The 15,335-nt window shown below is 35.3% G+C and overlaps 1 protein-coding gene across 4 annotated transcripts in view; it reads left to right on the top strand.

Moving 5' to 3' along the window:
- LOC5569218 overlaps nucleotides 1–15,335 on the top strand; it is an 85,558-nt gene that overhangs the window by 23,681 nt on the left and 46,542 nt on the right. For all 4 annotated transcript variants that reach the window (XM_021840911.1, XM_021840908.1, XM_021840909.1 and 1 more), the window contains exon 2: nucleotides 5,617–5,879. In XM_021840911.1, the coding sequence (XP_021696603.1) occupies nucleotides 5,728–5,879 (152 nt within the window). In that variant the 5' untranslated portion in view covers nucleotides 5,617–5,727. The remainder of the gene's footprint in view (nucleotides 1–5,616; nucleotides 5,880–15,335) is intronic.

The raw sequence follows: 15,335 nt of genomic DNA, 5'->3' as shown, positions 1-15,335 counted from the left end.
AAGTAACATACTCGATAAGGCAGCAAATGCACTATGGATAAGTAAAAGAACTTTTGGAAATAAATGGGGATTGCGGCCAGCTATGATCCACTGGATATACATGGCAATTGTGAGACCCAGAATTACGTATGCTTCATTAGTATGGTGGCCGAAGACTATGGAAAAGTGTGCAATAAAAAAATTAGAAAAAATACAAAGGCTGGCTACTATATCCATAACAGGCGCAATGCGCAGCACACCTACAAAAGCACTAGATGCAATGCTTAATCTACTCCCTCTGTATCAATTCGTTCAACTAGAAGCTGGAAAAGCCGCACTACGGCTTAAACGAACTACGGTTTTTTATGATGGTGACATAAAAGGTCATTTGGAAATTTTGAAAAAAGTTCTAATTAATCCATTAGTTACAGTCAAACAATGACTGGATGGAAACGACATTTAATTTTGATCGTAGGTACAATGTAGTAGAGCCGGATCGCTCTGTCTGGGATGTGGGAGGACCACAAATTCGCTCAGGTTCAATAGTCTTCTATACTGATGGTTCCAAACAAAACGATCAAGTGGGAGCTGGTGTTACTGGTCCCGGTGTATGTTTATCAGTCTCAATGGGTAGATGGCCAACCGTCTTCCAGGCTGAAATACAAGCTATACTAGAATGTGCTTCTATTTGCTTAAAAAGAAAATACAAGCATTCCAACATATGCATTTTTTCTGATAGCCAAGCAGCGCTCGCTGCTTTGAAATCATACACATGTACTTCAAAGTTGGTTTGGGAATGTACTCTCTTACTTCAAAAATTATCGGTAAATAATACTATAGTTCTTTACTGGGTGCCTGGGCATCAGGGAATAGAAGGAAATGAAAAAGCAGATGAGCTGGCAAGAGTTGGATCATCTCAACAATTACAAGGGCCAGAGCCTTTCTGTGGAGTCTCACCATGCTCCATTAAAATGGAGCTCAGGAACTGGGAAAAATCCATGGTAAATACCAATTGGAATAAAACTGTTGAAGCCCGCCAATCTAAAAAGTTTATAACACCCAATAAATCAAATACACAAAAACTTCTTGCCCTGTCAAAAAAAGACCTGTGTGCATACACAGGACTAATTACAGGACATTGTTTAGTTAAAATATCATTTACGACTGATCAAAAGAATTGAAGATGATGTTTGTCGCTTTTGTAGTGAGGAAACAGAAACCTCTGAACACCTTCTGTGTAACTGCGTTGCACTTTTTGCTGTGAGATTAAAGTATCTTGATCAAGGGTTTCCACAGCCCTCTGATATATGGTCCTTAGCTCCATTCAAAGTAGTTCGGTTTATACGACATATTATTCCCCATTTTGAAAATACCGAAATCATGAGTTGAGGATAACTAATCATAGTAATCTATCACCTTGAATACGGTTATACATTAAAATGGGTGGTGTATCACAATAGATCAAACAAATGGTCGCAGTGATTATACACCCAACACAGGAAAAAAAAATCACTACTGGGAGATAGAAGAGGATCTGCTCTTCATCGTGGCATTGTTAAATAACGTGTAAATCCATTCGTCTACTCGGTTACCAATCGCTTTTAGGGCGAGATCACAAGTAATGCGAGATTTGAGGCCCAAATGAAAATGGAGCAAATGTCAACATTGAAAAAAGCAGTTTTCAAAATGCAATTTCGCAAATCGAAAAAAATAAAAACACAGTCGTTTTATTTGCCAAATAAAATAGCTGTTTTTCTCGATTTGCCATTATGGAGGTGTAAAACTGCTCTTTAAGTTTTAACATTTGTACCATTTTACTTGGGCCTTAACGATACACTTATTATGTACGCATAATAGGATGTAAATCACATAATTACTAAATTTTAGTAATTTATGACTATTTCTACCTGCTTCTCTTTCATTCTGCAAGCATTTTTATGCTATTTGTCAATTCGCTTCAACCCAGTCGAAGTGACAGTTAGTGTCAAAATTCACAGCAGAATGAAAGGGAGATAGATAGAAAATAGTCAAAAATTTGATTTTCCAATAGTAATTCCCATACAAACTATGAAGGGCTTGTGCAGTTTCAGTTTTCATTGAAATAAGCTCAATTTTGGAAGGACTCCTGAATGTGATCTACAATCGAAAGTGCGGTGTGGAGAAAATAGTTATTTATGCACAAGATGCAAAATTTTCCAAAAGCTTCAGTAGTTCATTGTTATAAACAAAAGAGAACGAGAGAGAAACAAATCTTTTATTGTTACTTAGGTCGCTAGAATCGCTCGCATCGTAGTTTTTCTATGTGGATCTTCTTACTCTATTTCCCCTATAGCTTGTAGCCTCTTATAACTAATCCAGGCTGCTCGCGCTTTTGCAACAACCTCTTGCGCATTTCTGAACAAATCATGTTACACTGCACTATAGGCACGTTGGCCCCCACATGCTCTCCACTTTGTAGGAGGCAACAGGCAGTATCCCGGGTAGAGGTGAATAACAAAATAATGGTAAAATAAGAACAAATTTTGCATTCATATATACTTTAACCATTATTATGTTATTAATATATGACATTAAATATCTCATCAATAGCAAAACATACAATCATAGCAAAATTTATCATTGATATGTTATTCTTGAAAGTCATGTAATAACTAATCAATAACAAAATATACTATCATGGTAAAATTTGTTATTTGTGCAAAAAATACTAGAAAACAATAAATATCTAAAGAATAACAAATATCGCCATCACAGTAAAATATGTCATTATTTTGATATTTCAAAACTTTATTTAAATAATTCATGAGAACAAACCAATATCAAATTTTACCATAATAGCTCATTTTACTATTCGTATGATATTCATTGAAGATTAAAAAAGCAAGAGTTTTTTAGCAGGAAAGCAAAAAGTTCATTTTTCAATCATGCTAAATTAAGATATTAAAGTCAAAGAACTTAAATTACCATTATATTGATCTACTTGTGAATAGCTTATTTAGTTATTATTTTGTTATCAATATCTAAATTATAACATATTTTGTTATTTACAGTTGCCTATATTTTTGCTATTATTTTGTTATTACAATGGCAAAATATGTTATTCCCTGGCCACGATCACAGGGTTTGACGGTGCCAAAGTAGAAGGTGCACCATAATAATACCCGTCTGTGAAACATATCACCTTCCCAATACTTTGGCACACCTCCAACGGTTCATGATTTATCATGAAACGGCTGCATTCAGGCGGAGGATCTGTTAATATGTTTCGGCATATTATCAGGTCCTCTTCGAACGGAGGGACCGCCAGGGCTCATTAGTTACTTATAAACCAGTGCTGGTTGTTTGATGTTTCAATTCGTTTACACGAGCTGTAGCATCCTTTGTACTAATCAGCAATGGTGGTTAAGTTTCGAAGCCAACGTGTGATCAATCGTTTTATAATGCAACATATAAATTTAGTGATTGTGAAGGTGCTAATAGTGATTTTATAATTAAATCTATAGTGATGAAAATTTGAAAATTAAGGTGAAGTGATTCTGATAGTTTTGTTAAAAATATAATAATAATGATGTGAACTCTACTAATTTAATAATGGCCATAATACATTGTGCAATCATTTTTCTGAATATAAACTCAATTGCCTAGTTCTTCAAACGTACATGATAAAAGTATTAATACATAATGACAGCGAGTGCAGAAGAATGGATCGAATTGATTTTTTTTAATGTAACTTTCTTGATCATAGTGCTAAATCGTAGTTTGAATAGTAATGACTCTACAGCAACAAAAATAATGATACATTTAAATTGAATATTTTTAAATTACTTAGTAATGCTAACAGATGGTAATGCTAACAGATTTATATGAAAATGGTGTGATGTGAAAAGTGATATAATAGAAAGTATATCTGAAGTGTATTACGAATGTTTATGAGTGATAATCGGTGATATACGTGATAGTGTCGAAAATAAAAGTGACGATATTGAGTGATGAAATGAAATGGGGAATGAGGACCTTTTAATAAAACTATTTCGTTCTTCACTTTAACCACTCTAGTAGCATTTCAGGCCTTATCATAGTTTGATAGTATTTTGAAGTTCTAGTACTACACTGCAAAACTACGGCAAGGGCTGATTGCTGCTAGCGTACACAGTGACCATTTGAGCAACATTGCTTAGGAACGTCTGTGTGATGAACGCAATAGAGGCTTATAAAAGCAAATGCTGGGAAGGAGCTTAGGGCAGATCAAGAGTGCCAGTACTACCCCTATCGCTACCGAAAAAAAAAAAAAAATACAATGGCAAAATATGTTATTATTTAGTTTTTATGCCATACAAACTTAGTTATTATTTTTGTTATTTTATCTCTTATTTCAAACAAACAAAGAACAAATTTTGCTATTCGAACATTCTATTTTAATAGTAAATTTTGTTATTCTTTTGCTATTCTCCTCTACCCGGGTATGCAATAAATAGATGCGAATCGCTTTGCTCCATGCCGCCAAGCGTCAACGCATGATGCCGAGAACGACCAGCTTGCAGCAGCCAATCATTTGATTCACCAGATTAAATATCGGCTCTCGAGTCGAGCACGTGAGATTTGTGACCAGGGTCGTTGTCGGTTGGAATCACTGAATTTAATTTATTATAATACCGTTATCAATTTGCGTAGGAAACTTCCTCGCACTTAAATTGAATCTTTAGCTGACAAATAGAGATGAGAGGAGATAAATATCTCACATCACCGTGATTGTTTGTTTTTTGGTTATTCATGTAATGGTGGTTGGCAGCAGAAGATTTGTTTAGGCAGTCAGGTTTCAACACCGGTGTAAACAAGGTGCGTCTCTCCCAAGGTTTCCCTTATTGACGCTTTTTTTTCGGGCAATGTTGAAGATTCGTGTCACGCTCACGCTAAGTTATGTACAGCATTCGCTGCATCATCATCATAACTCACACCTATTTTTACATCACGATGGTGCTCAGTTTTTATGTTGAAAGCTGATCTTCCCCAAGACTTGAACCTGTCGGATGGTGTACGTGCTAGGGTGGTTCGAAATAACTTGATGGCTCAAAAACATTATTTCGATTCTGTGCCAGAATCTGTTGCAAAAAATATCATATATTTTGAGAGATTGCACACCAAGAACAATTAATGTATTATACATTTCCCAACCTGGTGAAAATTTCATGAAAAAGTGACACATTAAACAATGCAATGGATCCAATTGGCGAATAATTTCTACACGATCCAATCATGTTGATTGTTTCGCGAATTACAATACATATTATTATCTCAAGAGCGGTAGCAATCACATCCACCGCTTTTATCACCTCGCTCGGGCAGTAAACTGCAAGCGAGGTTTGCCAATGAAGCGTGGTACTTACTATTAGTTTTGGAAACAGTATAATCATGTTTAACAATGTTTCCTATCTTTAATGGTTAACCTAAAAACATGTCCAAACCACAATGCAGCTATGGAAAAACAAATCGTAATATATCTCTTACTAAGCAAAAGTTGTGGATCAAACCTTTCGCCGCAATGAGATAAGCGCATTCCGAGCACATCGTTTGCCGAACACAGCGTTTTCTCAGTTTATTTATCTTTCTCGTTTTTTTTTTCTCTTATGCTTCTTTCAGATTTCATAAACCTTCCATCACAGATGTATTAGATCGCGGCTCACCATCCATCCAACACCATCGACAGTGACACTCGCTTTTCCAAACAACAAGACAAACGCGCCGCCGCCAATGGAATCCGAAGCGAAGGAAGGGCCACCGGAAGTGCGGGCCACCCGCTCCCGGTCGAGAACCCCGCTGAATCTGCGCGTCAGCGTCGAACGTGACTTGAATGGCGGGGAAGCGCCAAAACCGGAAAAGGTCCAGAAACCTCCAAACGTTACGTAAGTTTGTATGGTCAAAAATTAGGGATTGTTCATTTTATAAAATGGACCCCTTGTGCGTGTTATATCTTTTTAATTTTCAATGAAATCGCAGAGATGGTAGTAGGTCTCTTTTTGGAGACTTGGTCTTTTTTTTGTAATGCAAATCTCTTAAAAATCTCTATTTTTGAAATAAGGTCTAATTTTGCTGTTTGCAATTCAATCTTCCGGAATTATTATAGGTAGTCATTTCTACATGAATTTGTTCTGAAATACTTTCAGATACTCCTCCACAGATCCATGCAGAAATTCTTCTGGTGATCCCACCACCAAATCTCCCATTAATTCTTCCAGTGATGTTACAAAGGAAGCCTATACGAATTTCTTCAGAATTTGCGCCAGGAAACCCTTGAGCACTCCCAACGCTTCTACGTCCTGGTATTTGACAGGGTGTCTACTACCTGAAAACCTGGAATTTTCAGGGAATTTTATTCAATCTGGAAAAAAAACCTGAAATTCTCAGGGAATTACAATCAGGGAAAATATTTTAAGGCAGCTCATGGTAGAATATGTTCACTACAATGGATTGTTGCGTCAAATTCCAGAGATAGCTACTATTTGCCAAAAAACTCTTCGAAAAAAAAAGAAAAAAATCTGGTGCCTCGCTATCAAAATGCTACTTGAGCTATTCAGTGAGGATCTTTTCGGGTAAGTTTCATCGACTGATCAAAACATCAAATATATCTAGGTATATTTGATAGGTAGAGGATTCACATATCAAAGACTGGTAGCAGGTTTCTCTCTAGAGACTTGGTCTCTATTTTTGATGAAAAGTCTCTAAGGTTCCTATTTTAACCAAAATGGTCTCTGAAAAGGATCTCTTTTCCTTATCTTGCTTGCAGTGAATTCTGATGCAAAATTCTACAGGGTCTCAAGAAACATTCAGAAACTGTTACTAGACTATACAACTAATTCTTAAAGAATTTCTTAACATATTTCTATAGAAAAAGTTTCCTCGCGATATTTTTTCACTTACCATTTTGTCCACATTCACTCCTAAGAATTTTTACAACAAATTCTCTAGTGGTTATTCGAGTAAATGTATTAGGAACATTTTAAATTTGATCTGTGTTTCTAGATTTTTTTTCCTTGGAATTACTGCAGTTCTTCCAAAAATTTCTCAATGAATTTGTCGAAAAAAATTTCCATTCAAACGTTAATTTAAGATTCCACACCAGTTAGTACTAGGTACAGCTATATTTCCAAGAAACCCTCCGATCATTCCTACACAATTTCTTGGAGGTTTTTTGAAAGAGTTTCTTAACTGGGATTCAAAATTGATTTTTTTCCAATTATCTTAGCAATTAATCTAGAAAATCAACAAATTTTGTCAAGGGTTCCTCTAGAAATCCTTGTTTATCAGAATGACTTAAGAACTTACATAGTTTTATCAGAGGTTACTCTAAGATTTTCTTTAGAAATTCGTCAAAAAAAACTCCTTGAAGTATGCTTGGACAAATCTTTGAAATTTCTTAGAGCAACTGGAGGAATTTTCGAAGAAATCTTAGGAACAATCTTTGGAATAATTCCTGAAAATATCCTTAAAGAAATTCCTAGTCAAAATCTGAAAGAAATTCTGAAGGACAATTCTGCAGGAAATCCTGAGAAATCTCTGGAGAAGTTTCTGGTTGAATATTCCAACATGTTTGAAACGGGAGCATTGGATGATGTTCTAGGAGAACCGTTGGGAGAATCACCGGAAAAATCCCTGAGAACTAAAGGCTTTCTCGAATAATATCTGAAATTATATATCTAGTAATTCTCGATAGAATTTCTGTGGTTATTTTTTGAAAAAATCCAGATTACATTTTGAGATATCGATAACAAATTGGTGGAGGAATTCCTTAGGAAGATTCTTAAAATGAGTAATAATCACTAAATGAACTCCTGAAGAATACAAATCTCTCAAATTAAAATATGTATCCATCTATCTAACCTGAAGAAATGTTTGGAGTTATATCTGGATCTTTGGGCAAATACCTGAAATAATTTCCGATGAAATTTCATGCGAAAAACATTGAAATGCATACAGTAATACAGTCAACTCTCCCTATCTGGATATTGAAGGGACTATCGAGTTAAGGAGTTATCGAGATATAGAACACGTATTTTCCAAATTTTAAATTTATCATTATTTTAACAAAATTTTAACAAAATAGTAATTATACCGTGAATATAATACAATACAATTATTACGTTTACCTCCGTGGTGCTTTTTTAAAGGCCTGCAAAAATTAAAAATTTTATCGCCCTGAAATGGGCAGCAAATCTTAATTTTACTATCAATTTAATCATAATATTCAAATTCATGAAATTTATTTTCATTTGGAACTTTTCATGAAAATATCGAGTTAGAGAGGTAAACTCACATGGGAAACTGAAACAGATAGCATCGAGTTAGGGAACATCGAGTTCGAGAGGTATCGACTTACAGAGGTATTTAAGCAAGAACAAATTTCCAATAGACTTTCTCAAGGTTTTCTCCGGATATGTTTCGACTAGTTCTTCCACTGATTTCCCCTGTTGTTACTAGGAAATCTTGCAACGACTCCTTCAGGAGTTCTTTCCAGAAAATTCACAACGAATCCTTCCACAGTTTTTTAAAGCATTCGTTTAGAGGGAATTGTCCAGGAAGTTCTACAAATTTGCATAAGTTAATTTCTCCAGTTATGTTTCCAGGTATTTTTATATAGAATGCATCCACATTGACCCCCAGGGGTTGCTCCAATTCCTTCAGGTGTCCAGGGGTTATTCAAAATAATATGTTTAGTACTTTCTTATTTATGAACTAAAACGAGGGTTCGTAAATTGAATCAGTGCGTAAAACGAGAGAGTTTAGTTCGTAAAACGAGGTTTTGTCATTCGGAGTCTACTGGTAAGACATTAGTTTTTATTATTTCCAGAAGTTATGCTCTTTCAGCATCCTTAACATATTATTGATTTATTTGGTTCTTAACCCTCTAATACCCAACCCCGCCTTTAGACGGGGTACACTTTGGAATTTTGTGTATTTTTTCGTAGCTCGGAAATCAAAATGATTTTATTTTTGGCTTATACCTTGACTCATAACACGCATATAAGAAAAGTTTTTTATGACTTTTGAAACTTTTTTGTATTTTTAAAAAATATTTGAAAAATTGCATTCTTATATAACCTACAAATGCCTGGGGTTCATTTAACGTGTAATATAAAACATCGTACCTTTTACATTTTTCTACGACCAACCTATCACAAAAGAAGAGCCTGGTGGAATTAATATAATTTCAAACCTGTTTTTCTGTTAGTTACACGGAAAATAAAATACGCTCCGAAAAAAAATTAAAAAATTAATGTTTTTAAAAGCACCGTAAAAATTTAAATTTTTATTATTGCCAAAAATCAACAACTAGAAAACGCTTCAAGAAAAAATGAAAAAAGCTAGGGATGTTCAAAAATAAACATTATAAAAATCAAAAACCAAAATTTAAAAATTTGCAAATAAAAATAAATAATTGCCCAAAACGTGTTTAGAACGAATTTAGATAACGAAAAATAATACTTAAATCGAAAATAAAATTTTGGGTATTAGAGGGTTAATTAGGTCTAAATGTGTGTAAGTTATGGTTTTTCAAGAATTCCTTTGAGTTTCGGCATATAATTGTACGCACGGTGCTCCCCTGACCGTTATTATCAGAAAAAAATCTCCATCAAATCTGTGCTCATCAGTCGATTTCTATAGCCAAGCTGCATGTCTGGGCAAAATAAAAAAAAAAAAAATCGTAGGGCCCGTTTTGAAGTTACGCCCTTTTGAATATGTAAGTCCACTTATTCTAATAAAATCTGAGATATTTAAACGAGTTTTTATTGGCCGTGATTATCAGAATAGATATAACATTAAAATTTGAATCAAAGTTGGTTTATATAGTTATTTGTAGCTACTGAGAGTAGTTTTGAATTAGAGGATAGACGAAATTTGGAGTTACGTCCTTTTGGAAGTGTAACCATTGAAAGCACTAATTTCCAATAGATTAATTAGGTATTCTTTTAGGCAGGCATTCCGTTAAGCATGTTCAAATGTTTTCAATGCAACATTGCACTTATATGTCGCCAAAGTATTTCACAATTGATTATTTTTTCAAAGGCTCAAGCGCTGTAAGGCATTACGGAGCAATTTTCGTGTCATTATTATTCATAAAATATTGTCATGGCTCAACTAGCTACCTTGGGCCTTCCCTAACCGAGTGGTTAGAGTCCGCGACTACAAAATAAAGCCATGCTGGAGGTGATTAGGTTCAATTCCCGGTCGGTCCAGAACCTTTTCGTAATGAAAATTTCCTTGACTTCCCTGGGCAAAGAATATGTTCGTATCTGCCACACGATATGTCCCATGTCCCTTGTAGTTGCCCAAAATTTTATGGCTCATAAGGTAATCTAGAATGCCGTGAAAAGTGTACTGCGATCTGTCAAACTTGGGTATCTTTTGCACTACCGAGGGACCAAATGCAGTACTAGAAGTGGTACCCAATCTGAGGCCGAGTGTGACGGACCTAATAGAACTCTAGACCACTGTCAATAGTTTTGTGATCAGTTGTAGCATACATTACTGCATTTATATTTTTTAAAAATCTACAATTTTACCATTGGGTTTCTCGGTCTTTTCGATTTCACAAACACGTAAGAGCTCTGTATAAATACAATAGTGAAAGAATTGTATAAGTCAAACAGTCCATTCTCATGGTATGTTGTGAAACAAAGCCTCAGTACTTGAAATATGCTTAAGAAAAGTAAGAAACATTCGTTACTATTTGGTTTTGTTGAATTTAAAATCATAACACTTTCAGAGCTTTATGTTATGTCTCCTTGAAAATCAAACTCTCTTGAGAAGATTCTATACCTTCACTCCGAATTTCATTAACCCGAGTGTCATCACTCTGAACGCACTATTACACTGAATGCTATTGTCCCGTATATATAATTACCTTGTATGACATTGTCCCGTGATAATGGAATGCGAAGTAATGCCATTCTAGAAACTAAAACTTGCGAAGATGGTCCGCGAGTATTCGGGGTAATGGAATTCAAAGTCAAGGGGTATAATTTTAAAAAGATATATAAAATATGGTTATAACAGAGTTGTTCATGGATTTTACGTAAACTCCAGTTATGATTACCGGAAAATCGTAAATTGTTCTGTGGCCCTGTTGATAACCTGCTGGACTATATACCAGAATATGGTTTCAATCCTACACAAGCTAAAGATTTCCATGTACACTTTTATTTGTTTTCGATCGCAGACTGTGCTTGTGAAGTAAAGAGCTGGTATGACTCATCACGAACGAAAAAAAGCATACTTTGGGAGCCTCACAAAGTTTTCCAAATTGACAAAGACAAACATTTAAGCTCTGTAAATGCTACAATTTTGAACTCCATTAAACAAAATAATAACGGATGTTCTAAACTTTGCATTGTTTTCTTCCATTTTGTATCGCTGCTTTCTACGTTGTTAATTTTATTTTATTCCATACACACTAAACACATTACGGTGAATTTCACCGTAATCTCAACAGCTGAACAGTTCGGTGAAATAAAACACCGTATTTCGTCGGAATTTAACGGATTACGGTGATTTTTTACCGAATACTGTAAAATTCAACGTACTCCGTTAATTTATTCCACCGAACTGTTCAGCTGTTGAGATTTCACAGGAATCCGTAAAATAATTTAAGTGTGTACACTGCTATCTATAATCGAAAACTTAACTCGTAAAGTATTCCTTGACGTATACTTCGATCGCTTGACGTATCGCTTCGATATACAACAGGTAACAATAATTGCATGTAAAATAAACTGAATCGTGAGTACATGGATTCACCAAGCTATCCAGAATATTGTGCTACAAAAACTAATTTGGTTACATGATGAAATTAGCTCCGTAATGCCTTAAAACACTTGAGCCTATGGAAAACCAATTGAATGTGAAATACTTTGGCGGCATATAAGTGCAATGTGCCATTGGAAACATTTGAACATGCTCAAGGTATAAGAATACCTAATTAATGTATTGGAAATTAGTGCTTTCAATGGTTACACTTCCAAAAGGACGTAACTCCAAATTTCGTCTATCTTCTCATTCAAAACTCTCCCCAGAATTTACAAATAACCATATAATCCAACTTTGATTCAAATTTTAACATTATATCTATCCTGATAATCACGGCCAATGAAAACTCGTTTGAATATCTCGGATTTCTTCATTCAAAAGGGCCTAACTCCAAAACGGGCCCTACGATTTTTTTAAAATTTTGCCCAGACATGCAGCTTGGCTATAGAAATCGACTGGTGAGCACAGATTTGATAGAGATTTTTTTCTGATAATAACGGTCAGGGGAGCACCGTGTGTACATGAGTAAATGGAGATTTCAGAAGGCCTTTAATCAACTGGTTAGTGCAGTAAGCAATTTTGTGATGCTTTTCAATATGGCACAGACCCTAGGGAACTCAATGAAATATATGCCTTAGGATTACAAACCTGAGCAGTTGTATATCGATGGTTTTTAAAAATGGCTTAGACTCTTAACCCTTTGTATAACTAAACAGAGCATTGCATTAATTTGTACGGATGTTCTTGGTCCTTCAAAGACTCCATCGAATATAGGCCTCAGGATCTATAAGTGTAACCAGTGATGCATTAATAGTTTTTGATTACAACTTATGTTCATTGATTTAAAGACCTATGTTTCAGGAAGTTCTTGGATGACCGTGATTGTCCACAAACATTGTTCTAAAGGAATTCTATTCAGATTCCATGAAACATACTTTATTGAATTACTACGAGCACGCACTGCAACATTAATCATCCCCTATATTACTTATTACATATGTTGATTCAAAGGACTTTATTCCAAGAAGTTCTTGGATGACTCAGAGCATATCTTTTCATTTAAGATACAACAATACAACAACAAAAATAAATTAACATATTACTCTGCACTTCTTTGCACATGTTAAGATTTCAAAGGTTCATAGATCATGGTTGTAGATCATCTTCTTCTTCTTAGTTCTGGCGTTACGTCCCAACTGGGGAAGAGCCTGCTTCTCAGCTTAGTGCTCTTATGAGCACTTACAACTAAGAGCTTTCTTTGCCAATTGATCATTTTTACATGTGTATATCGTGTGGCAGGTATGAAGATACTGTATGCTCTGGAAATCGAGAAAACTTCCTTTACGAAAAAATTCTCGACCGGCGGAATTCAAACCCTCAGCACGGTCATCCTGAATAGCTGCGCGTTTACCGCTACGGCTATTTTGGCCTGGAGACTATATTCCAAAGTATTCTGACGGTGTGACCAATAATGTATCGCATAAATTGTGATCTCGCCCGAAAAACCATTGGTAACCGAGAGTGTAGGTTGTTGTTACCGAGCAAACGAATGGATTTACCGTAAAGTGCCGTAATCCAGCGCAGTTAACGAATAAAACATTTCAAATGCTTAAATAAAAATTAGTATTGCATCAACAAAAAAGCTTTATGGGTGAATCGCTAGTAAATCTTATATAGATTATGGGAAAAATATAAACTAGACTGTATTCAAACGTTACAATTGAGATTTTTTTTTTGAAACAGTTCACTCGTTGAAATTGCCTAATTCCGCGCATTTTTTTACACGCTTTTCCATATTCCGCGCAGAAGAATGCCTAATTCCGCACACTCGCGAAACAATCAAATTAACATTAATTTTGTATAAGGCAGTATCCATTCATTACGTAACGCTGAAATTGAACATTTGCAACCCCCTACCCCCCTCCATAACACTTTTTGTATTTATGAAAAAAGTAAAGTTTTGTATGAGCCGTAACGTAGACTTTTTTATAATTTTTTGACTATCACATGAAATAAGGATAAACATTTCTCGCGTAACTTTTCAAAATATTTGATAAGATTTCATAGAAGCATCATGAAACATATCTGTAGCAAGTAGTTCCATAGAATATTGCATAAAAAATAAAACATTTTCAATAAAGAAATCACGTTTGTTTGTGTCCTACAGTCCTAGCACGGACGCTAAGGAAATTGAAAAAATGGCGTCTACTTAGACGGGCCTCCACTGACGCAAAAAACTGATTTATTTGCTTTTATTTGTGATTCAAACTTATTCTAAATCAAAGTAGCATTAAATGGCGTTAAAAGTTGCTGCAGTATTAATGTGTATTTCCATATATAAATAATTCTGTATGAAATGCGTGGAATTAGGTAATGCGCTGAATTAGGGCACTTTACGGTACACGTTAATCAACTAAGCTATGATGAAGAGAAGATCCTCCTCTATCTCAGTGGTGATTGTTTTCATCGTGGTTCATTCATTTGCTTGGAAACAAGGAGCTACACACTCGGTGTAGGGTTTTAGGGCGAGATCACAAGTTCTGCGAGATGTGTTATAATATAATAACCTATGAAAGTTAAACACGTCTGAGCTGAACTGCAAAACATGAGTTGCTAACAAATCAGATTTGTTCCGCATAATCTATCATTCCAATACATAATTTTCCATTTAATCGTCTGAACACAATTTACGAAATTCGTAAAAAAGTAACGTAAATTGAAATTACGTAAAAAATACTGTAAATTGAGATTTTAGTGTATATTAATAATATAGTTACTCTCCCTTACACGATATTCCGTATCTCGATATCGAGTTAGAGAACCATAGCAAAAGTTGGTTTTCATGGCTAACTCGATGGTCCCTTGGATCGTAGTTGCACTGATTTTGTGTTCTGTAAGTCGACACCTCCCTATCTCGATGGTCCCTTCAATATCGAGTTATGGAGAGTTGACTGTACTACCGACTAGTGAATTTTAATGCAATATTTTCATATTAAAATAACGCTTGGCTAAGTAATATCTATAAATATTTCCCAATACCATTAAAAGTTACGAGGCTACTACTACTCATATGATCTTGAGTTTGATTGACCGCCCGCGGTTGCTACTCCAGTATTGCCAGATCAGCTGCACTTACACCAGGAACCAACCAGGTGACTGCTTGGGACTAACAGACACCCTCAGTGTGTAAGTGCTGGTGATCTTTTATTTTAGGCAACAATGGCGCTTGCAACGTCAGAATGCAAACCAATGTGAGGAAGGGGAGCAATTGATGTTGCATTCAACGTTTAAGGATCCGTCATCGTAATCATCGTCATCATCGAAACTTCATAAGCATTTTATCTCTTCAAAACTAAAACTATAGTTCAAAATATATTCACTGTGCTTTTTTTAATAATAGAACACATTTTCGTGTACATTTTCTTGATTTTGAACGAAAAAACTGCTTTTGAAAATTGCAAAATCAATGACGGATCCTGCTCCCTTGAAACTGGTGCATAGTAGACCGGATATACCCCTGCATATACGCCAGTTCATGCGGGAAGGAATAGGGGTAA

Source organism: Aedes aegypti, chromosome 2 (genome assembly GCF_002204515.2).
Source record: "Aedes aegypti strain LVP_AGWG chromosome 2, AaegL5.0 Primary Assembly, whole genome shotgun sequence".
Lineage (NCBI taxonomy): Eukaryota > Metazoa > Arthropoda > Insecta > Diptera > Culicidae > Aedes > Aedes aegypti.
Note: the sequence above shows the minus strand (reverse complement) of the source record. Positions and strands in the feature narration are given on the sequence as shown.